This window comes from Schistocerca nitens, chromosome 2, assembly GCF_023898315.1.
Source record: "Schistocerca nitens isolate TAMUIC-IGC-003100 chromosome 2, iqSchNite1.1, whole genome shotgun sequence".
NCBI classification, from domain to species: Eukaryota; Metazoa; Arthropoda; class Insecta; order Orthoptera; family Acrididae; genus Schistocerca; species Schistocerca nitens.
Genome location: NC_064615.1, coordinates 559,234,951 through 559,260,098, shown reverse-complemented (window position 1 = coordinate 559,260,098; position 25,148 = coordinate 559,234,951). Strand labels below are relative to the sequence as shown.

At 43.9% G+C, this 25,148-nt stretch overlaps 1 protein-coding gene across 1 annotated transcript in view; it reads left to right on the top strand.

Moving 5' to 3' along the window:
* Positions 1-25,148, top strand: part of LOC126236594 (single Ig IL-1-related receptor-like) — a 372,809-nt gene that overhangs the window by 342,924 nt on the left and 4,737 nt on the right. The window contains exons 2-8 of the mRNA XM_049946019.1: positions 4,776-4,957; positions 14,516-14,617; positions 19,544-19,634; positions 20,356-20,489; positions 21,173-21,337; positions 21,774-21,917; positions 23,264-23,421. Coding sequence (XP_049801976.1) covers positions 4,776-4,957; positions 14,516-14,617; positions 19,544-19,634; positions 20,356-20,489; positions 21,173-21,337; positions 21,774-21,917; positions 23,264-23,421 — 976 coding nt within the window. The remainder of the gene's footprint in view (positions 1-4,775; positions 4,958-14,515; positions 14,618-19,543; positions 19,635-20,355; positions 20,490-21,172; positions 21,338-21,773; positions 21,918-23,263; positions 23,422-25,148) is intronic.

Here is a 25,148-nt window from a genome sequence, read left to right as displayed (position 1 = left end):
AGTTTACACGAAGGAGGAAGAGGGGGGGGGGGACATAATAAATACCATACGCAAGTGCACTTGCGAAACCTACTACGAAAAATACAGTATAAAAGGATCTCAATTAATGACAAAATCCGGGATAGGCCCGGCAATATTGCATCTGAGCGCTAGTAGCCAAAATAAGGTTGACAGATACCAAGGTCTGACATCATCTTAGGGCTGACTGGCACAACAAATAAATAAGAGTAAAAGAACAAGCAAATGGCAATGCCCAAGAATTTAAATAGGATGAAGTACACACGAGGCTAAAATCAGTTGCTAGCACCTTGGACATCGTCTTAGGCTTAATTGACTCTACAAATAAATAAGGTAAAAGAACAGGCAAATGACAATGCCCAGCAATTTAAATAAAAATAAGTAAGCACAAAGCTAAAAGCAATTGCTAGCAACTTAACAAGCACACATAAAAATACCAGACTGCTGCCACGTCACAAAACGGAACGGCCAGACGGAAACAGAAATACAAGTCGCTATCGATAGTGTCGGATACGCAACGCGCCAGAGAAATGGCACACATGCAGTTTCACTACGAGCCGCTTGTGTGGCAGAGGACGCAATGTGAGCCGTGGACGCTAGTCGCCACGCATGTTGCCACCACTATCAAGCAGCAGGTACCGTGCGGGGAGAGGCCTATGCTGGACATGGCTGCGAGACTCAGAAGTGAGCCTCCGTCGGAGGAAGGCGGGGGCAAGCGCCGCTTCCTCGAAGAGAGGGGGCGGTGGCCGCAGGCCTAATGAGCGACGTGTGGCCTGGCCCCTGCCCCTCCTCCTCCTGCCCGCGCCCTCTAATTAAGCGCCATCACCTCGCCTGCTGCCGGAGAGATGAGAGCGCCTCTGGCCACTAGAACAGAGCAGCTCGTCGCTCACTGTCCTCGGTGCCCAACGAAAGCGCGAGTAAACCATTAGCCGGGGCAGCCAGGGGCGTAAATTCAAACTCCCAGAATGCTCCGTCACGTTACAGCACTGGAAACAAACCAACTACGCTGCGCTGCCAGATAGCGGGAACAACGTCTTTGGTGTATTTCCAAAAACTGATACCATGAGACCGCGGCCGTCCATGTACGGAAACCCGGTGATCAGGTCGTGAAGATCACGCTACAGTCGACCAACCGCCATATCATGTTCAGCAGCCATTCATCATCGGAGGAGCATGGGGTTAGCACATCGCATTATTTGGCGGTGTCCACGTTCACACCTTGGAGGCGCTACTTTTCAATCAGGTAGCTCTTCACTTGGCATCTACATCTACATCTAGATTTATACTCCGCAAGCCACCCAACGGTGTGTGGCGGAGGGCACTTTACGTGCCACTGCATTATCTCCCTTTCCTGTTCCAGTCGCGTATGGTTCGCGGGAAGAACGACTGCCAGAAAGCCTCCGTGCGCGCTCGAATCTATCTAATTTTACATTCGAGATCTCCTCGGGAGGTATAAGTAGGGGGAAGCAATATATTCGATACCTCATCCAGAAACGCACCCTCTCGAAACCTGGACAGCAAGCTACACTGCGATGCAGAGCGCCTCTCTTGCAGAGTCTGCCACTTGAGTTTGCTAAACATCTCCGTAACGCTATCACGCTTACCAAATAACCCTGTGACGAAACGCGCCGCTGTTCTCTGGATCTTCTCTATCTCCTCGTCAACCTGACCTGGTACGGATCCCACACTGATGAGCAATACTCAAGTATAGGTCGAACGAGTGTTTTGTAAGCCACCTCCTTTGTTGATGGACTACATTTTCTAGGGACTCTCCCAATGAATCTCAACCTGGCAGCCCCCTGGCCTCACGAGGTTGGGTTTACCACTGTTCTGTCCTCCCTCCAAGTTTTCCTTGGCAGTGTTGGGAACCGCACCCGGGTGCCCCGCAGTAGTACCTGTCGAGTTAACCACTCGGCTACGGAAGCGGACGGCCGTACTGATGTACAAATGATGTATTACTGCAGTTAACGTTGCCACGGTCTACATGGAGATCGGTTAATCGTCTTCGCTTGGGAACTGGCGGAAATAAAACTGACATGTTAAAATGGGGGCTCTGCGATAACCAAGATATGCCCTGTGCGTGTGGCGCTGAGCGGCGATGAGGCGTTTTCTTCAGTGTCACGTTTACGCCGCATGCTCAGTCACCGTGACGCAAGAGGACCTGGCATCCGTTGTGCCCATCAGCCGTGCGCCTTGCTCAGGTGTTACACTTCATTTAAGTCGTTTTCATCGACACACCATGAAGAATAAGACTGCAGTTAAGACACGAAAGAGGCAGTATAATTTTTCTCTGTTTAAGAAAATAGGCCTAAGTCGGAAAGACCATCATAGATGGTAGAATCATCTTTTAAATGAGGAATCATCTTTTAGATGATGCAGCTTCTCTTATTTTCCGCTCTTTCGAAGAAAAACTGGTAAGAAATTTCATCTTACACAACACACAATATGATTAGCTTTCTTTTGCCCAAACAAGTCGCAGTACTGTCTGTGCTACTTACAGTACGTTTTATAAAAGACAGTCGAAATATTTCCCCTTCGTGGGCCACACTAAGCCCTTACCTACATATCGGTGCTTACATACACGCATCAGGGTCGCACTGGCATACATATACGTTGGAGCAACGCTCTCAAAGTGAAACTTTTTGATCGCCTCTTATATGTACCATCTTTCTCACATGACTCTTTATCAGTTCCATATATTGGTACTTTTTATACACTACTGCCCATTAAAATTGCTAGACCACGAAGATAACGTGCTACAGACGCGAAATTTAACCGACAGGAAGAAGATGCTGTGATATACAAATGATTAGCTTTTCAGAGCATTCACAGAAGGTTGGCGCCGGTGGCGACACCTACAACGTGCTGACATCAGGAACGTTTCCAACCGATTTCTCATACACAAACAGCAGCTGACCGGCGTTGCCTGGTAAAACGTTGTTGTGATGCCTCGCGTAAGGAGGAGAAATGCGTACCATCACGTTTCCGACTTTGATAAAGGTCGGATGGTAGCCTATCGCGATTGCGGTTTATCGTATCGCGACATTGCTGCTCGCGTTGGTCGACATCCAATGACTCTTAGCCGAATATGGAATCGATGGGTTCAGGAGGGTAATACGGAACGCCGTGCTGGATCCCAACGGCCTCGTATCACTAGCAGTCGAGATGACAGGCATCTTATTCGCATGGCTGTAACGGATCGTGCAGGCACGTCTCAAACCCTGAGTCAACAGATGGGGACGTTAGCAAGACAACAACCATCTGCACGAACAGTTCGACGACGTTTGCAGCAGCATGGACTATCAGATCGGAGACCGTGGCTGCGGTTACCCTTGACGCTGCGTCACAGACAGGAGCACCTGCGATGGTGTACTCAACGACTAACCTGGGTGCACGAATGGCAAAACGTCATTTTTTCGGATGAATCCAAGTTCTGTTTACAGCATCATGATGGTCGCATCCGTGTTTGGCGACATCGCGGTGAACACACATTGGAAGCGTGTATTCGTCATCGCCACACTGGCGTATCACCCGGCGTGATGATATGGGGTGCCATTGGTTACACGTCTCGGTCACCTCTTGTTCTTATTGACGGCACTTTGAACAGTGGACGTTACATTTCAGATGTGTTAGGAGCCGTGGCTCTACCCTTCATTCGATCCCTTCGAAACCCTACATTTCAGCAGGATAATGCACGACCGCATGTTGCAGGTCCTGTACGGGCCTTTCTGGATACAGGAAATGTTCGACTGCTGCCCCGGACAGCACATTCTCCAGATCTCTCACCAATTGAAAAAGTCTGGTCAATGGTGGCCGAGCAACTGGCTCGTCACAATACGCCAGTCACTACTGTTGATGAACTGTGGTATCGTGTTGAAGGTGCATGGGCAGCTGTACCTGTACACGCCATCCAAGCTCTGTTTGAGTCAATGCCCAGGCGTATCAAGGCCGTTATTACGGCCATAGGTGATTGTTCTGGATACTGATTTCTCAGGATCTATGCACCCAAATTGCTTGAAAATGTAATCACATGTCAGTTGTAGTATAATATATTTGTCCAATGAATACCCGTTTGTCATCTGCATTCCTTCTTGGCGTAGCAATTTTAATGGCCAGTAGTGTAGTTGAGAGCATTTGTTGCACGTCTTAGATAATTATAGTAGACAGATAAGTAAGGAACAGATGATTATTTTCAGAAGAGATGAAAAGAAAATTCAGTATGATGCCTCCCGACACATCACAAGCTGTATTCCATGTTAAAAAAAAGAAACAAATTCAGTGATTGTTTACTATCTGGACGTCGAACGTCAGCTGTCTGAACGTGCCAGCCAAGGTTTCTCGTATTCGTTTCTTGCCTAATTACAACGTGGTTGCCATGAAATGCCACGAGAAGGCAAAAAGAAAATATTTTTCGATTCTGCTCCCACATCAGCCTATTACATCGCGTATTGACATAAGGGTCAAAGTCAGAAATAAGTAAAGAATTCTTTATGACGTACACACCGGTGGATGTTTTTTTTGCCTCACTACATCATGGCAGACTATACAGATGATAAGAATCAGCAGGTACACCAAAGTCCCATGCTCTTGAGATCAGAATTCTACATCCTAATGGTATAGTAGGGATCAGTGAATAAACTCTAGTGACATTTCATTTGACGATGATGAACTTGGTTACGAAAGTAACGTTAATCACAGTATTTTCGCTGAGCTCCCTGTACCTGTAGCTAAATGCAGGGCGTCCCTCGCTGTTGCAGGTACAAGGACGGGAAGCCGTACCCGTGGCCGGCGAGCACGTCCAGCCTGATCCTGTACCCGGAGTCGGGCAACCAGACCATCTACACGCAGGCGTCGCAGGACACGGACGCCGGCGGCTACTCGTGTCGCGTGCGCAACGAGTCCACCACGCTGGAGCACCACGTCGAGCTCAAGGTGGTTGGTGAGTACACCTCAAATTACTCTCAACACTAAGGACCCAGAAATTAATACGATTCGGTCCACCTTTCGTAGAGGTTGACTCAATCAAGTCAGCAATAAAGCAATACAGTTGTAAACGCCTGGGAGTACGAATGGGAGTGGGGGACCTTTTATACTGGTTGTCGTTTCGCTTTTCTTGACCGTGCGCCCTGTCCACACCACGTACCTGGTAATCCCGCGGCGGTCGTAGTGTTCTGCTCCACACTGCTGCTGGCTTGCCTGAAATTATCTATCGAAATATGCAAGCGGGTTTAGGGGAGCCACTCAACGTTAAAACACAACACTGTTCGACGGCTGGTATGAACATCTACACTCCTGGAAATGGAAAAAAGAACACATTGACACCGGTGTGTCAGACCCACCATACTTGCTCCGGACACTGCGAGAGGGCTGTACAAGCAATGATCACACGCACGGCACAGCGGACACACCAGGAACCGCGGTGTTGGCCGTCGAATGGCGCTAGCTGCGCAGCATTTGTGCACCGCCGCCGTCAGTGTCAGCCAGTTTGCCGTGGCATACGGAGCTCCATCGCAGTCTTTAACACTGGTAGCATGCCGCGACAGCGTGGACGTGAACCGTATGTGCAGTTGACGGACTTTGAGCGAGGGCGTATAGTGGGCATGCGGGAGGCCGGGTGGACGTACCGCCGAATTGCTCAACACGTGGGGCGTGAGGTCTCCACAGTACATCGATGTTGTCGCCAGTGGTCGGCGGAAGGTGCACGTGCCCGTCGACCTGGGACCGGACCGCAGCGACGCACGGATGCACGCCAAGACCGTAGGATCCTACGCAGTGCCGTAGGGGACCGCACCGCCACTTCCCAGCAAATTAGGGACACTGTTGCTCCTGGGGTATCGGCGAGGACCATTCGCAACCGTCTCCATGAAGCTGGGCTACGGTCCCGCAGACCGTTAGGCCGTCTTCCGCTCACGCCCCAACATCGTGCAGCCCGCCTCCAGTGGTGTCGCGACAGGCGTGAATGGAGGGACGAATGGAGACGTGTCGTCTTCAGCGATGAGAGTCGCTTCTGCCTTGGTGCCAATGATGGTCGTATGCGTGTTTGGCGCCGTGCAGGTGAGCGCCACAATCAGGACTGCATACGACCGAGGCACACAGGGCCAACACCCGGCATCATGGTGTGGGGAGCGATCTCCTACACTGGCCGTACACCACTGGTGATCGTCGAGGGGACACTGAATAGTGCACGGTACATCCAAACCGTCATCGAACCCATCGTTCTACCATTCCTAGACCGGCAAGGGAACTTGCTGTTCCAACAGGACAATGCACGTCCGCATGTATCCCGTGCCACCCAACGTGCTCTAGAAGGTGTAAGTCAACTACCCTGGCCAGCAAGATCTCCGGATCTGTCCCCCATTGAGCATGTTTGGGACTGGATGAAGCGTCGTCTCACGCGGTCTGCACGTCCGGCACGAACGCTGGTCCAACTGAGGCGCCAGGTGGAAATGGCATGGCAAGCCGTTCCACAGGACTACATCCAGCATCTCTACGATCGTCTCCATGGGAGAATAGCAGCCTGCATTGCTGCGAAAGGTGGATATACACTGTACTAGTGCCGACATTGTGCATGCTCTGTTGCCTGTGTCTATGTGCCTGTGGTTCTGTCAGTGTGATCATGTGATATATCTGACCCCAGGAATGTGTCAATAAAGTTTCCCCTTCCTGGGACAATGAATTCACGGTGTTCTTATTTCAATTTCCAGGAGTGTATATTCTGAGACGATTAAAGGGAAATCGAAGGTTGCACTGTTTAAATTCTAATTCAGAAGTGTTATCCCAATTAATGGATGATTAACAGTCCACAAAATGTCATTTAGACGAGCGTACGCGTAACCGACACGACGCGGGTGATTGTTGATGATGTGGAAGCCGAATGATCGAACGAAAGTTCTTACGCTCGTCACACATACAGATGTCTGGTAATTGTCCTCCTTGTCACTAGTAATGATATAACACTTTTCGTAAAGTTAATTTTTCAGTTTTCATCTCTCACTTGTACGAGCGTGCGGGTAACCGTCGCGGCGCGGCTGATTGTTGATAATGCGGAAACGCCATGATGGAACGCACGTCCTCACGCTCGCTACAAGACACTGGCACTTGACCGCACTCTTTGATGGTGACTAATTTCTACTGATTCACATCAGTTCATTCTGGGAGACCGAACACGGCGCGGATGATTGATACATTACGGTACGACACGCAACGAGAGGATACAAAAATACGTTAACAGCAGCACTGCCCATTTTTAAATTACTTCTTGACGCACTTTCATCTGAATCATTTACTTATTTTATCACTTTACTGTAATAACACTTGTAGCAACACTTCAACTTCCATGCTGACAATGCCTCTCACTTGCAGAGCTACACACTACACAACATAACAGTACCGTGTCCCGCGCTCGACTCTCTACAGGCACGGCTGCCCGCAAAGATACTCCACAACTAAACCAGCGATATGACAATACGCTTACACAGTGTTATTCGTAGGTACCTCCGAGGTTTCAAAAGACGACTATGGAAGAATCACTAGCCTTTCAGGAAAATGACACATGTCAGTGGACAGAACATCTCTCCACGTTTCGATTAGTAGCATGCGTCATGGCGAAGATCCGTTACGGGGCGAACGTGGCAGAACATGTATGAGGGGCAGTCAAACGAAAACCGAACACTCTTCACACCAGGACTGTGGAATGGTTTCATTCAGAAGTAAGCACCACACGCCTTAAGAAATTTATCCCACAGCGAGACGAGACTATTAATACCTGTTTCGTAGAAAGCGGTTGGCCACTGATAGGCCGGCCGGAGTGGCCGAGCGGTTCTAGGCGTTACAGTCTGGACCGTTCGACCGCTACGGTCGCAGTTTCGAATCCTGCCTCGGGCATGGATGTGTGTGATGTCCTTAGGTTAGTTAGGTTTAAGTAGTTCAAAGTTGTAGGGGACTGATGACCTCAAATGTTGAGTCCCATAGTGCTCAGAGCTATTTTTTGAGCTACTGATAGCTCCACAACGCACCCCGTCTTTCATTTCCTCGTGTGACTGAGACCGTTATCCAAGCGTGTCTTTCTCCAGATCATCAAGATCTGGGATGTGTGGAGGATGTTGCAAGGTTTCTCAACCAAATCCCTGAAGCGTAGCCTTCGTCCGATTGGCAATGTGGGGGCGTGATCGTGTTAAAGGACGATTCCGTCCGAGAGCATTCCGACAGCCAGAGGCCAAACGGGAAAGCCAACAGTGGAAAAATTTCACATCTCTCCCCCGCCAAATATATCCAAAGCCGTCCTTTCAAGTTCGGGTAATGTCACGATGCCCTTCAACTGCAGGAGCTCTCTCTGGTCCTCAAGCGTGGAACCACAATCGGTGCAAAGCGCTGTGAAGACACTTTGCCGAAACTGTGACGCGGCCTAAGTCAAAACGCCCAGGAGTGATGTCGAACGGAATCATCCTGTTTTGCCGGCCGGTGTGGCCGAGCGGTTCTAGGCCTTCAGTCTGGAACCGCGCGACCGCTACGGTTGCAGGTCCGAATCTTGCCTCGGGCATGGATGTGTGTGATGTAATTAGGTTAGTTAGGTTTAAGTAGTTCAAAGTTGTAGGGGACTGATGACCTCAAATGTTGAGTCCCATAGTGCTCAGAGCCATTTTTTTTTCATCCTGTTGCACGGTAATGCCCGTCCCCACACTGCATATCGGACGAATTTTACTCTCAAGTGATTTGGTTGGGAAACATTACAGTAGCCTGCTTGCAGCCCAGACCTTTCACCGTGTGATTTTCACATCTTTGACGACCTAAAGAAAGACGGGGGTGAACGTCGGTTTCAGTAGGAAGAGTAAATGCAAGAGTGCGTACGGTTGTGGATACGACAGAGGCCCACCCCGTTCTTTGAAACAGGAATTGATCGTTTCGTCTCCTAGTGGTATACATGTCTTGACGCGTGTGGTGATTACTTTTGAATAGAACTATGCCATGGTCCCGTTGTGGCGAGTTTTCAGTTTTCAGTTGACTGCTCCTTATACACAAATCATCCACTTTGTGCTGTCACAATGAATTAGTGGCCACCTACAGCTAGGCCACCCACTGAATCAATTTCCAAAGCAGACTGCTGCTGTTCCAACGTCTCAGAGAGCAATAGCATCGACTTCAAAAAAATGTATGTGAAATCTTATGGGACCTAACTGCTAAGGTCATCAGTCCCTAAGCTTACACACTACTTAAGCTAAATTATCCTAAGGACAAACACTCACACCCATGCCCGATGGAGGACTCGAACCTCCGCCGGGACCAGCCGCACAGTCCATGAGCATCGACTTCAATGCACTGAACGCAGGTATTGATTTTGCCTTCTCACAAACATTGCCCATATTGTGATGTGAGTTAAAAGCTTGGAGTGGTGCTCTGTTCACTGATATGTGTCTATTTTCTGATTGTCTTGCATTTTTCGCATAGTCATCTTCCGAAAACGCGGAGATACTTTTTAATAACTCAGTGTATCGTGACTAGAATCAGACCGTTGTGATCAACAACCGTAGTAAGAGCTTCGACGCATTGTATCCAGCACGTTTCGGAGCTGCAACTCCAAAGACTACATTGACCGATTTTTTGGTGGGGTTACATCTGTTTCATTTTACCACTTAGCAGTCGTCGTGCCTGGTGGTTTAGTGATGAAGCACGTGCATGATATGGAAGATTGCGAGATCGAATCCTAGTCCGACTGCAGAATATTGCAGACTACCTTTAACTTAGCCGTCACTTCCCAGTGACGTGAATATTCGCTCGGAACGACACGCTGTTCGGATTTCACCTTAATCTGTGGGACTTCTTTCCAGGCAGAGTTACTGAGTATATTAAGGAGCACACTAGTAGACGAAGTGGCATCCAATTGAAAGACTTGCATCATGCTGTTGAGACACACGGGGGCATTATTACAATCTAGCAATAAAATGAACAACACAGTTGTTTGTTTTACGTCAAGAACATCTGAGACGAGATAAACAAAATAAATAAAGTATCATTAAGGGTCATCTTCATCTGGCCACGAAATGTTCATCTTCTACATCAGTCCAAGCAGAAGAGGCTTAAATGGTTTTATAGGCCCTACGTAGTAGGACCTGTCAACAGGAGTGTGTCTGGTGGTTCAATTCGAAAGGCTAGCGATCACAGCCTTTTATTGCGATTTTTTTTTTTTATTTCCGCTACTCACCAAGATTGACACTTGTGCGTCCTCGCCGGCCGGAGTGGCCGTGCGGTTCTAGGCGCTACAGTCTGGAACCGCGTGACCGCTACGGTCGCAGATTCGAATCCTGCCTCGGGCATGGACGTGTGTGATGTCCTTAGGTTAGTTAGGTTTAAGTAGTTCTAAGTTCTAGAGGACTGACGACCACAGAAGTTAAGTCCCATAGTGCTCAGAGCCATTTGAACCATTTTTTGTGCGTCCTCTCGCTTCTCTCCCAAGACAATAAAAGTGTACGTACGTGACAGTACGACATATTCCAGGACATTGTATGATAAAAGAACTAGTGTCAATTTTACCTTCTGGTGTGTGTTAAAAATAGAATTGGCACCACGAAAAATATTTAAGGAGAAATTTTGTTATACGACTAAGTAGCGTATGACTACGTTTTCAACCATTAAGATGAAAAAAATCAATGCTTATATGAACTCACTGTGTCGGTAAAAGACATGTTTCTACAAATGACACCGAACAGTCTGAACAATACAGGTATTAGATATGCAAATTACCACGACCAGCGGCATTTTGTTCTGTTTTCTCCACCTGTTGAGCTGGCTGTTCGTATGCAGATGGCTCGCATCCGAGAAGCTAGTGAAGCTGGTAAATGCTTTCTGCCACAGACAAAACTCTGAACGCAAGTGCCTTTCTTATCTTACACGATAGATGTCTGACTAGATCTACTTAACAATGTAAACACCAAAATGTAATTTCAGGAATTGTTCTAATTTAGACTTTCGATGTTTTCAAGAAGGTGTGTTTTAAGATGTCTTGCTATATTGACAGGTTTTTGTGCACTAAAATACCGTCTTAGTCTCTTCACACTATCAGCGCAGCGCGGCGTTGCAGCTAGCATTTGAGACACTGACTGTTTTTCATGTGTTACTGTGACCATTGAATAATATCCTTAGATGCAATATCGCATTAGGTTGCTCTATCGACTGGACGTATAAAACTGTGATTTAAAAGTTTTATTTGTATTGAAAATATAAACGGCACCGCACATAGTCACAGCGTCGTTTGTATCAGCCAATAAACAGTTTTTGGTGGAACTAATTTCACCTAGTTATTACAAAACACCGGAGAGCAGGAACGCGTGAGGAAAGGAAAGTGACAACTGTCGCTATGGTCACTCTGGATATAGATCTCATTTAACCGCGTTACAGATCTGTAGAATTCAGCAGTATTAAAAAAAAAAAAAAAAGAATTCTGCAACGTCGTGTTATAACAGTGGAAATTAATTCTTTCTGAATAATTTCTTCCAGATGGCCATACAGTTTGATGTAGGAGGTGCGTTCAGTAAGTAATGCAACATTTTTTTCTGAAAGAAGGTTGGTTTGATTCAGGATTGCAATTCACCTTCTTATTCCCCACTCTCTTTGCTACAGAATCCTATTTTTCAACATAATGCCCGTTCAATGCGACGGCCTTACGCCACCTTACGTGGAGGGCTTATATGCCCGCATGAAACCACTCTACTGGTCAGCGTCGGAGCGAAGGGTCTCCCCACCATCCACGTTCAGCTCCCCGCAGAGTGCATCCTTCTTTGGGCTAAACAGATGGATGTCGGAAGGTGTGAGATCCAGGCTGTAGGATGGATGAGGAAGAAGAGTCCGATGAAGTTTTGTGAGTTTCCCTCGTATGCGAGACTTGTGCGAGATCTTGAGTTGTCATGGAGAAGGAGAAGTTCGTTTCCATTTTTGTGGCGACGAACTCGCTGAAGTCGTTTTTCCAAATTCCTGAGGGTAGCACAATACACTCTTGAGGTGATCGTTGCACCATGAGGGAGGACCTCAAACAGAATAATTCCTTCAGAGTCCTAGAAGACCAGCTGAGAGGTGGTGTCGTGCCACTCCGTGGATTGCCGTTTTGTTTCGGTTCGAAGTGATGTTTCATCGCCTGTGACAATGTTTGACAAAAAATTGGCACGATCGGCCTCTCAACGCGCAATTACTTCCGCACAGATGGTCCTTAGTTGCTCTTTATGTGTTCCTATGTTGCGGCGAGAAGCCCAGTGGGCATACGGCTTTCAGTATCCCAACTGATACGCGGGACCCCCAACAGACACGCCCACTTGTGCAGCGAGGTGTTTGATTGTGATCCGTCGATACCTCGAATGAGAGCGTCCGCACGTTCCAACATTGCAGGAGTCACAGTTGTGTGCAGCCGGCCAGCATGCTATAGAACGGACAGGTTTGGTTCAAATGGTACAAATGGCTTTGAGCACTAGGGGACTTAACTTCTGAGGTCATCAGTCCCCCAGAACTGAGAACTGCACTACTGGCCATTAAAATTGCTACACCAAGAAGAAATGCAGATGATAAACGGTTATTCATTGGACAAATATATTATACCACAACTGACATGTGATTACATTTTCACTCAATTTGGGTGCATAGATCCTGAGAAATCAGTACCCAGAACAACCACCTCTGGCCGTAATAACGGCCTTGATACGCCTCGGCATTGAGTCAAACAGAGGTTGGATGGCGTGTACAGGTACAGCCGCCGTTGCAGCTTCAACACGATACCTCAGTTCATCAAGAGTAGTTACTGGCGTATTGTGACGAGCGAGTTGCTCGGCCACCATTGACCAGACGTTTTAATTGGTGAGAGATCTTTTGAATGTGCTGGCCAGGGCAGCAGTCGAACATTTTCTGTATCCAGAAAGGCCCGTACAGGACCTGCAACATGCGGTCGTGCATTATCCTGCTGGAATGTAGGGTTTCGAAGGGATCGAATGAAGGGTAGAGCCACGGCTCCTAACACATCCGAAATGTAACGTCCACTGTTCAAAGTGCCGTCAATAAGAACAAGAGGTGACCGAGACGTGTAACCAATGGCACCCCATATCATCACGCCGGGTGATACGCCAGTGTGGCGATGACGAATACACGCTTCCAATGTATGTTCACCGCGATGTCGCCAAACACGGATGCGACCATCACGATGCTGTAAACAGAACTTGGATTCATCCGAAAAAATGACGTTTTGCCATTCGTGCACCCAGGTTCTTCGTTGAGTACACCATCGCTGGCGCTCCTGTCTGTGATGCAGCGTCAGAGGTAACCGCAGCCATGGTCTCCGAGGTTATAGTCCATGCTGCTGCAAACGTCGTCGAACTGTTCGTGCAGATGGTTGTTGTCTTGCAAACGTCCCCATCTGTTGACTCAGGGATCGAGACGTGGCTGCACGATCCGTTACAGCCATGCGGGTAAGATGCCTGTCATCTCGACTGCTAGTGATATGAGGGCATTGGGATCCAGCACGGCGTTCCGTATTACCCTCGTGAACCCACCGATTCCACATTCTGCTAAGAGTCATTGGATCTCGACCAACGCGAGCGAGCATCAATGTCGCGATATCATAAACCGCAATCGCGATAGGCTACAATCCCACCTTTATCAAGGTCGGAAACGTGATGGTACGCATTTCTCCTCCTTACGCGAGGCATCACAACAAAGTTTCACCAGGCAACGCCGGTCAACTGCTGTTTGTGTATGAGAAATCGGCTGGAAACTTTCCTGATGTCAGCACGTTGTAGGTGTCACCACCGGCGCCAACCTTGTGTGAATGCTCTGAAAAGCTAATCATTTGCATATCACAGCATCTTCTTCCTGTCGGTTAAATTTCGCGTCTGTAGCACGTCATCTTCGTGGTGTAGCAATTGTAATGGCCAGTAGTGTAAGTTAAATATAATAAATATTATAAAGCGTTGCAACCCCGATATTCATTTATAAACACACTGTATATTGTGTAAGACACCAAAGATGCTCCAAAAAGTTGTTTTAAGTCCCAATTTTTTACACTGTTTTCAAGGAAACGTCCTGTTCAGAACCCCCTGTGACCTATACCCCATTTACTGAAGCGCCATCCCCGCCCCTTCCACCGCTCCTCAATAATTTAGTGCTGGTGGAGCTTGTGGGCAACCCCATCACAGTACAGAGGGCTGTTACATTGTCTTGTGTTTTGTGTTGTTCGTTTCGGTTGTAGCGTGTTACTGGCTTTCATAGTAAAACAGGTAATTGCGGTAACATACGGAATAAATCGTATTTACGTTATTGCTCTACAACGATCCAACGGAGACCCCGGATGTAGTGTACCGAAATATTGTCAGTGGAGTTCATACCATGCCCTTAACGCACATGATCTCCCCCCCCCCCCCCCCATCCTCATCAGTTTCTGCTCGCACGATGTCACCGCACGACTGCCACCTGCATAATGATGCAATACCCAGACTAGTGTGTACATTGGCTGTTGTTGATGTTGCAGACAGCTCCGGGTACTCCGGCCGCCCGCTGGCTACCTTCCGGCCGACAGACCAGTACGTGCCGCTGGGGGATGACGCCAGGCTCTTCTGCGAAGCCTTCGTCGGTGAGTACCAAATGTCTTTCGCAGTATTCTTCCTGCATCCGTGTCGTTAATGTTGCGATTTTGAAATTATTACCCATAAAGATAAGGATTTCTAAGATGAAACAGTAGTCAAATAAAGGAAAGTAAATGTACGTTTACCAGGCTCTGTCGCACACGACTTGCTCGTTCGAGCGGAAGACCATCGGCACACGGGACGAGGCACCTAACGTTGACGTGCACGTAGACGGTATATCCAACATCATGAGACAAAGCGCCGTCCACACACGGGAAGAGCCGGTTAACATGATTTTGCTCTTTCCAGCGCAGTTAACGGTTGTATCTGTTCATGAAAATGGACGCGCGAAAAGTTCGTACGTTAGCTCTATTTAAACGCACACACCCTTCTTGTCCATATGCTAGTCGTGTTGTTCTTCTGTATACGTACATAAAAACTTCAGTATCCGTGAACATGTAATAAGACAAAAAAGAAAAGTACATGTCCGAATCAGTAAGGACATCGCTCCAGACAGAGAACGAACTCACATTTACATAACGTTAAGTATTACAGAAATTATTTCTATTAATTTCGTTACAAAGCCTCGCAGCCTTTCAGAAAACATGAAAATGAAGAAAAAAATTAGATGCAATGGGACTCGAACCCTATACCGCCGTAATCCCCGCACTTTAACGTGATGCCTCTGCATACAACGCTTTTTTTAAAATCTTTATTGTTCTCTCCATTTGGCCTGGGCGGACGTCACATGACACCTGTTCAAACTGATGGGATGATTGTTGAATACTTCAGTCAGAACACGCTGAGCTACCGTGCCGGAATCCTAGGCTGTCACTTCGTTGTAAGAGACTTCCGATTTATCACTAATATGTTATTAATTTACATTTAAGTATAATAAATCTTAACAAGAACGGTACGTTTTTCACGAGTCTTCAACATGGCTTTGCGTTAAAATGGCTTACTCTGATAACATGCGAGTTACAACACGATAATAATTAAATACAAAACTTCTTTGACGTTTCCCGTTGTTTTATTGCAACAAATGTACCAATAACGTTTGAGACATTCAGTATCCTGGTGCTTAGAAGCAGATGATGTTAATATGGTGTAAAGTATAACTACTGTACAAAACAAGTACAATATGTTGTCTTGCTTTCTGGGTCGCAAGCTTTCTGCGAGGCCCATGGGAAAGACAGGCCGCGACGCGTACGTCACGAAGGTAGGTCTGAGCCCGCTCGCTCGCTCAACTCAGCAGACATACTACGTTTCTACACCTGTTAACTCGTAATTTAGTGTGTACGCACAAACGAGAACTGCATCTTCTATTGGAATCCGCTATTATGAAGTCTTACACAGTTATTGCTACCACTAAGATAGGAAGTCTATACGCCTACTTATAATTTGTTACGGCTGTACTGCGGTGCAATAAAATTAAAAACATGCCGAAATAATTATCAGTTGCGTAAGGCACCACTTCTTGTACGAAATGAGGACTGTTATGCAGAAGAGAGTAAATGCTATAAACAAGCCGGTATACCGTTTATATCGAGTATTGATGTTAACTTAAATTTTGTTGTAGTACTGTTAATCAGCAAGACTTTACAATAGCAGTATTACCTACATGCCCAGCTACGAGTTAACAGATCTAGCAACGCACTTTGTCTGCCCGGCTGAGCGAGCGTGCGACTTCAGGCCTACCTTTCTCGTGGGCATCGAGCTTTCTGCATGTGACGGAGGTAGTGTTCTTGTTTCCTATTGGTTCTACTACGTGAACGTCACCGAAATATCGCGGAACTTATTTTGTGTTTCACATGACGAAAGACTCCTTAACCGGAAGTGACGTCACAAAACTCGTAGAGCGCCACGTCAACGTTAGCTAAATCGTTCTGTGTAACAAGTCTTTAACAATCTTGGTACTGAACACACAACGTGCTAGCTTGCGGAACAGGAATGTGAGCCAGCTCAGGATCGAATCCACACGGCGGGGCAGCGTCTGTGGTTGGTGCACCGGCTTTTAAGGGTTTCCCACGCTCGTTTAGGCAAATGCTGTGCTGGTCCCATTTTCCGTCTGGGGGAAGAAAACACGATAAAGAAACAATTATAATACGGCCAAGTGCAGAGCGAAGTTTACACAATTTTGCCAAAACTTGAGTTCAGCAGAGCCCATACAAAATGGGGTAAACGCTCATAGAAAGAAAATAAGGCTCCCCTTATTTTTTTCTTTTTCTTTTCTTTAAATACAAACGAACGAAAGCGATACAAACACTAATTTTTCTAACAAAGATTCCTTCATCCAATAAACCAATGAATGACATGTCACAGTTGCAAGAAATGTGACTGCTCAAGGATTAATGAGAAATTACTAACCTATGGTCAAGCATGAGGCAACAGTGAAGGACGAGAGAAAAATCAACAATAAAATGTCGGAAGCTGTGAACAATATCAGTTCTGCATCATGATTCTGTACCACACCTATGCTCATTGTCAAAAGTACGATCATATGGGGTATCAACTGAAATTTTTGACTGGATTTGACTGGATTGAGGACTTCTTGGTAGGCAGGATGCAATATGTTATCTTGGATGGAGAGTCATCATTAGATGTCAAAGTAACTTCAGCTGTGCCCCAGGAAGTGTGTTGGGATCCTTGCTGTTCATATTGTATATTAATGACCTTGCAGACAATGTTAATAGTAACCTCAGACACTTTGCAGATGATGCAGTTGTCTATAATAAAGAACTGTCTGAACGAAGCTGCATAAATATTCCATCGTATCTTGATAAGATTTCAAAGTTGAGGGAAGATTCAGAAATATAAAACTGTGCATTCACAAAACGGAAAAAAATGTAGTATCCTATGACTATAATATCAGTGAGTCACTGTCAGAATTGGCCAACTCGCCGGCCGAAGTGGCCGTGCGGTTAAATGCGCTGCAGTCTGGAACCGCAAGACCGCTACGGTCGCAGGTTCGAATCCTGCCTCGGGCATGGATGTTTGTGATGTCCTTAGGTTAGTTAGGTTTAACTAGTTCTAAGTTCTAGGGGACTAATGACCTCAGCAGTTGAGTCCCATAGTGCTCAGAGCCATTTGAACCATTTGGCCAACTCATACAAATACCTGGGTGTAGCACTTTGTGTGGATATGAAATGGAATGCTCTCATAGGCCCAGTCATGGGTAAAGCAGGAGGTAGGCTTCGGTTTATTGCTAGAATACTGGGGAAGTGAAATCAGTCTGCAAAAGAGATTGCTTACAAAACACATGTGCAACCAGTTGTGCAATATTGCTAAAATGTTTGGGACCCATACCAAATAGGGCTAGCAGGAAATATTAAATGTCTACAGAGAAGGGCAGCACGAATGCTTTGATATGTGAGAGAGTGTCACAGAGATACTGAAAAAACTGAACTGTCACAGAGATACTGAAAAAACTGAACTGGTGCACTCTTGAAGATATAGGTAAACTATTCCGAGAAAGTCTTATTAACAAATTTTCAAGAACTGGCTTTAAATGATGGTTCTACGAGTGTACTGCAACCCCCTACATATCACTCACATAGAGATTCTGAGGATAAGATTAGCATAATTAGTGCACACACAGAGGCATTCAAACAATCATTCTTCCTGTGCTCCATACATGAATGGAATGGGAAGAAACCGTAATAACTGGTACAATGGGACATACCCTCTGTCATGCACCTCACAGTGGTTTGCAGGGTGTAGATGTGGATGAGGTAGATGCAGAAGTCCAGAGTATCCAAATTGTAATGCTTCTTGTCTTTTTTAAAATAATAGCACATATATGGGTAGTGGGTAGTGGCATATATCTGGGTGCCTTTAATATCTCTTGAGCTTTACATGCCACAAAGAACAGTGGCAGTAGTAACAATAAGTAACAGAGTGCTGAGAGTAGAGAATCTAAGCGATGATTTGTAACAATAGGAGCATTTACAACAGGTTGAGGCTATTGGGCAGAAAAGAGAGCCGCTAAAAATAGTTGCCATCAGTAGGAATGACTAGCACAGAGAGACAGGTGAGCATAAGATACCAAATATAGCTGTGAAGGAATTTCTCATGTGGGAGGGGTATTGATTTTGAGAGGAAGAATACAAACTGGCCGTTTGATGAAAAAGGCAACATTGTGTTGCAGATCATGCTCTGGGATAAGCTGTTGTGTGCAATGACAGTCGGTCTTTATGCTTTTTCATGGTCAGGTTGAGACTGTTTATGCTGATTTAAAAAGCTGAACACTGATTCCACATCAGCTGGTATGTGATGTGTATCATCTCACAGTTGGCTCACCGTTTCATGGAATAAGTCTTGACGATGATATCTTGAATAGGTAGTGGTAGAAAGGTGCAGAGGACAAATCTTGGATAATCACAAGAACAGTAATCACAGACCAAGAAAATGACTCAAGGAGGAACATATTGACAAGGATGTTCCTGGAGTTGGGAGAGCAATGGAAAACTGTTCTGGGAAATACAGGGAAGACAACAAGTTGGGCCACAATTTTGTTATTTGCCTGTATGGTGAATTATATGTGTGACAGCTTATATGATGTAAGAACATGACATTAGGTTTACAAGTATTATACATTTTCTCAATGAAAAATAAAATATAGCTACATTCTGACCATTTACAAGATTTGATTTTTCACTAAGCTTGATCTATGTAAGATATGTAAGCCAACCACAGACAGATATTGTCAATTGAGAAATTTATGTATGAAATGGAAGAGCAATCAAACAAAACTGATATGTTTGTTTTTAAAACTGTTTTCATTGTCAGCCAACATCTAATAATTCACAAAGAAGGTATGCAAGTGATGAAACAATAGCATTGTATTCACAAGTCTGCATCCAGCAGATTTAATTATTACTACTGCATATTTGTTGGGTGAGTAATGCTCACATTATTTTATTTCTGTGGTGTAGGTCGCATTGATCTTCCTGATGCTCACAATGAAGTTGTATGGCTACGCAATGGTACACCTCTTCCTTCCCAGTATTGGCACACAGTTGCAAGGTAAGAAAAAATATTACTATTGTAAATAAACGAATCTGATGATAATAGTCTGTACAAAAGACATTATACTGTCACAGTTCTCCTACTAGTTATGTGACTTTCATTTAAGATACGTTACATAAAAAACTGATGACAACATGGCATGTAATCTCATATTTGGTTGATACCTAGTACACACTCCAAGTATTTGAAAATGCCAATAAATGCTGAAACTGACAGTGTGGAATAAAGATTTTGCTGAGGGTCTAGCAGCCGCAAACTTAACTGTGGTTTATGTTTTCAGATCATTTTCCTCAACTTTCTCTTGTAATTTTACTATGTTTTACTTGCTAATAGACTTTGTCATCTGAGCACATGAAAGAAGTTTAATATTATCTGAAGTTGTTCCATTTTACATTGTGGTGCTATTGTTGGCATGACTACTGCCTTCATAAAATCCATAGTAGTATTATCACACAGATGTTTGAGATGTTAAGCAAGGAGGCATGTACTTGGATGTGATAACAATTGATGATATTTTGATAACTGAATAAAAGTATTTAAAATGTAATTACTTCTCATTTTGTGTAGTTACAAATGTACTGTAGATATTGTTGGTAATTTTTACATATTATACCGATAGAATGAATATTCATGTGTTGCATTTGATAAAATGTGAAATGTTCCCTTAATGTAAGACATAATTTGAAATATGCTGTTTACCTTTTGATTTGTTTCACAGGGAAGATAGCCTGATTTTAGGCTCATATCTGTTCATCCACAATATTCGTCATGATGATCTTGGGCAATATGTATGTCGTATCTCTAACACAGGCTTCCAGATAATAGAAATGCCTGTCCAGCTACATGAACTAGGTAAATATGCCACTAATTATGTTAAGTACAAAACATAGCATAATAACTACCAAGTATTTACTTCAGTAATTCTTCTTTGTTATTGCTGGTTTAATTTATTCTTCTATATTTATGCGACATTCCAAGTGTGCTAATATTACAACATATCAAAGGAAATCTTTGAGATATGTCTTTACAATTTATTGGTTCATTATGTAAAATATTGTACAATGCTCTTGAAAGTCTTTGTAAAGCAGCCAGGTTATTTTCCAAGTGTGGTTAGTTGTAAATATTCTCTACTTCGTATAGTGTGTTGGACAAGTGCTATAAGGAAATTATGGTGGATGACATTTTTGGATGGAACTTAACTTGCTTATTCCTCATCTGTAAACATCAGACATACTCTGTGTTGATACATAAGAAGAACAGAACACTATTTGTGAGTAAATAAAAAAAATAAGAGTTTGAGTGGAGACACGTGCTCTAGAGTTCTATAACCATGTTGTAAATGAGCTGGTTTCTATTGCAGATTTATCAGTTCGGATCTACAAAACAATTTGTATTATTCTGTTGTAACTATTTCTTCATTTACATTAAATGAACAAGTGGCATGTATCTTTGAAAGACTTGTAATACTGATTGAAAGTATTAAGTAATATGAAAGTGTTACAAACTATTTTATGTGCTATTGTCATTCGTTACAGGGGAAACACAAACTGCAGACACCCATCGAATTCCGTACAGTCAGATGTTTCTTGTGATTGGTCTTGTGGTACTCTCAATAATCACAGTTGTCACACTGTATCTGCGGTTTGCAGTGCCAGTTAGACTCTTCTATAAGGACAAATTTGGACCTAGAGAGGACAATGGTGAGGAAAAAAATACATTTTCTCAACAAATTCAGCTGAAACAATGGCTATTTGTTTTAAGAATGTTGTACAGTCACTTAATTTAGTTCAAAAATTGACCTACAAGACATCTGTATTTGATCATGGTACAGTCCTTTGCTCTTGATATAAATTTGTGGATATGGTACCAAGGTTCCTTTTTAACAAAGCATGAATTTGCTTGTATTTTCTTTTTATATGTAGTAAAAATCTCTTGACATGTCGATGCTGTCATTTTGATATAGCTAGTGCATTAAAAATTACTAGAAAAGGAAATACCAGTAAAACAGCAAACTGCAAAAATCGTGTATACTTACTTACTTCAAGACAGATAACACCTGGAAAATAAGGAAAAAATTTACATATGCTTTCATTTTTGCAAAGTTGAGAAACAATTAGTTGTTGTTCTTGTTTTCAGATGGAAAGGACTTTGACGTTTTAGTTTGTTATGATGAGAAAGACACTGAATTTGCACTGGGGGTACTAATTCCCATGCTGGAAAATAAACTTGGCTATCGATGTTGTTCTCAACTGCTCAAGGCATCAGCAGTGAACAGTAAATGTGAGTTTCATATGATCCTGTAATATCCAGTGAATTTTATAGGAAGTTATGCATTGTTTTTAATATTATGTGTATGTTGATTATTCTTAAGGTAATGCTGGTTGTGATGCTTTAGCTGGTTGTGTGAGAAGTAATCCTTGTTGTTAGAAGTCTTGTTGTATATTTTAGACTAGTACTTTCAGGAAGTAATTCCTTTAAGGAAAATTTTAAGTTTCTTAAGCCTATAGGAGAAAATCAGAAGGTAGCATTTCCAGCTAGCTGTGAAAGAGCTTCAACTGAATCACTGCAAATGAAGCGGTGTCTTTATAACAATTTTTAAAGGATTAAAATGTGGCATCACTGCTTTGCTTCTTATTTTATTACTTTCTGTAACACAATTGAAATTTTAGATTGTTATAGCACCCAAATTCGTACCTTTCCCATAAAACTGATCCATGAAGTGCACACTACATTTGCATTTGATAGCTCTGAACGTGTTATTTACCTAGCAACGAGGTTTCTATTCTGATATGGAGGAATGACAAACACAACTGAGTCCTTGGCTCACATACCATGCCCCATCAACTGAGCCATTTAAGCACATCTCACAGCTAATGTTGCAAGATCTTATTGCTGATACTTACAACCCCCTACAGTTGAATGGTTGTGGTATGCCATATTATTACCACACTGCCATAATCTAATGTGTTAAATGTGTGTCAGACAACTTGTAGTGAGTTTTCATGTCCAGTATTCATGCAGCAGAAAATGCACTTTACAATTTAAATGGAATTTAGTTTCATAAATGAAAGTCACTTCCTTGAATTCAAGTCCACCACCATAGTTGAGCAATCAGTGTGTCTAAACACAACTGAGCAATTCAAGTGTCTTAACTGCCATCCTGAGGACTTAGGTTTCATTCCCAGAATTATTTGGCTGTTGTCTTTGGTGGACGGAGCAGAATGGGGCACAATCAGCCACATGAGGCTAAAAAACTTGACAACAGTTGAGCAAGTGCTGTACTGAGAACATGTCGTACCATATCGCACTTAATGATGCTGTGCAGGAGATGATACCGTGGCCAGTCAGTCGTGTATGGTCATTATGGCCTGATTGCAAAATGAATTTTGAATTCATTATATCGTACAATAGCAGACTTTTGCGTATGATAGGCAACTGAGGAAATTTACTGCTCCCCACAAGGGTTACTTTCTCATGGGAGAACTTAGAAAACTGAAAATTCAGAAGCAGTATGAGAAAAGAAAAATCAGGCAAATAAGGCATTCTTATATCTAATATGGTACATCCTAGAATAAATTTTGCATTTCATTTCAGTTCATAACATTACTGAATATTTCTGCTCACAGGCTGTGATGAGATATACAATACTGCGGAACGGAGTCGTCGGCTGATGGTTGTTTTGTCACCACCTGTTGTCAACAATAACTGGACATGTGCAGCCCTCATGAAAGTGCTGCGCATATTTTTACAAATACATCCAAATACCATCTGTATATCCTTGCAGGTACGGAAAACATATGGAAATTGAAAAACAAATCTCTTCACCATGTGAAGGTCAGATTAAACAATGCGCAACAGGATTTGCCACTATTTGTACTACATCATCCCCATCTTTTCTATCCTTGTTTCCTTGATATGACAGTTTTTGTTTCTCTGCCGCCTCCCCCTTTTCATTTAAGTTACCACCAACTTGGAAAAATTGTCTTTCAGGATCAGCATTCTTTCAGCTTTTCCTGTTCACTTGTGATATTTCATTTAGTTGTTAAACATCCTCAATACCATAATGTTTCCTTCCCAATGTCTTTGCCACCTATGCTGTAAGTAATGAATCATTTTGATTTATACAAACTGAATGCGGGGTGCACTCAGCCCTTGTGAGACAAACTTCAGGAGCTACTTGATTGAGAAGTAGCGGCTCTGGTCTCGGAAACTGACATACGACCGGGAGAGCAGTGTGCTGACCACATGCCCCTCCATATCTGCATCCAGTGACGCTTATGGGCTGAGGATGACACGGCGGCCAGTCGGTACCATTGGGCCTTCATAGCTTGTTCGGGAGGCGTAAAAATAAATAAATAAATAAAAAAACATTATATATATATATATATATATATATATATATATATATATATATATATATATATATATATATATATATTGTTATAACGGTTGCTTCGTCAGGAAAGAGGGAAGAAGAGGGAAAGATGAAAGGATGTGGGTTTTAAGGGAGAGGGTTAGCATATTTGAATATGTGTGGGTCTGGTGAGATATTAACCAGGTTTCTTTTAATTAGCAAATTTCATAGAATGTATTGTTGGTTAAGGCTGCTGTACGAAGTTGTATTTTACCATGCAGAAGCATAATGCCACAAAAAAAGTGGTGTCTACTTTTGTTCTTATTATTAAGATACTGCCGTACTATCATGAAGAGAATCAGTGATGGAAATGAGCGTATGGCATTGTTGGCCAGGAGGCCCCATTTGGGGAAATTCGGCTGCCATATCGCAAGTCCTTTTTAGTTGATGCCACATCGGCGACTTGCAAGTCAATGATGATGATGGACACACAACACCCAGTCCCCTGCTGGGAATCGAACCCGGGCCCCTTTCGTGGTAAGCGGTAACGCTACTGCTACGCTACAGAAGTGGACAGAACGAGTGATAAATTCATATTATGACTCTCAAACAATAGCTATGCAAACTTTCTGCACTCAGAAGCTCTGAACATTACTTGTGCCTTCTCTTGTATTCTTTCTTAGTCTATACTCATCATCTTGTTGTTCAGCATATAGCAATGTGACTACTTCCTATTGTATGTGGCACCCATACTGAGAAACCTCCATGTTCTCCAGAATGATGCAAAAATCATTGACTGATTACTTTCGGGATCTTTCTCTGTACCTTAGCTATGAGGTGTGGTTATACTTTGTTGATTGCCTATGCTATGGAAAGGTGTTATTTGGAAACTATGTGAACATTCCTCTAATTCGTTTGCACATTCCAGTAAGTTGTTAAGGACACTTTAAGTTGTGGTCGCCTAATACCAGCTTCTGAACTCGCATATGACAGTGCTGTAATTAGTGATACTTTATGTTGAACAGTGTTAGCAAAGTTTGTTACTTGCTAGTAAAGTTTATTACTTGCCTGATATTTCTGATAATGATTATGAAAGAGTGATTGTGATTGCTCCCTTGCTTCCATAACTTCCCCACCCCATTTTCTTCCATTTAACT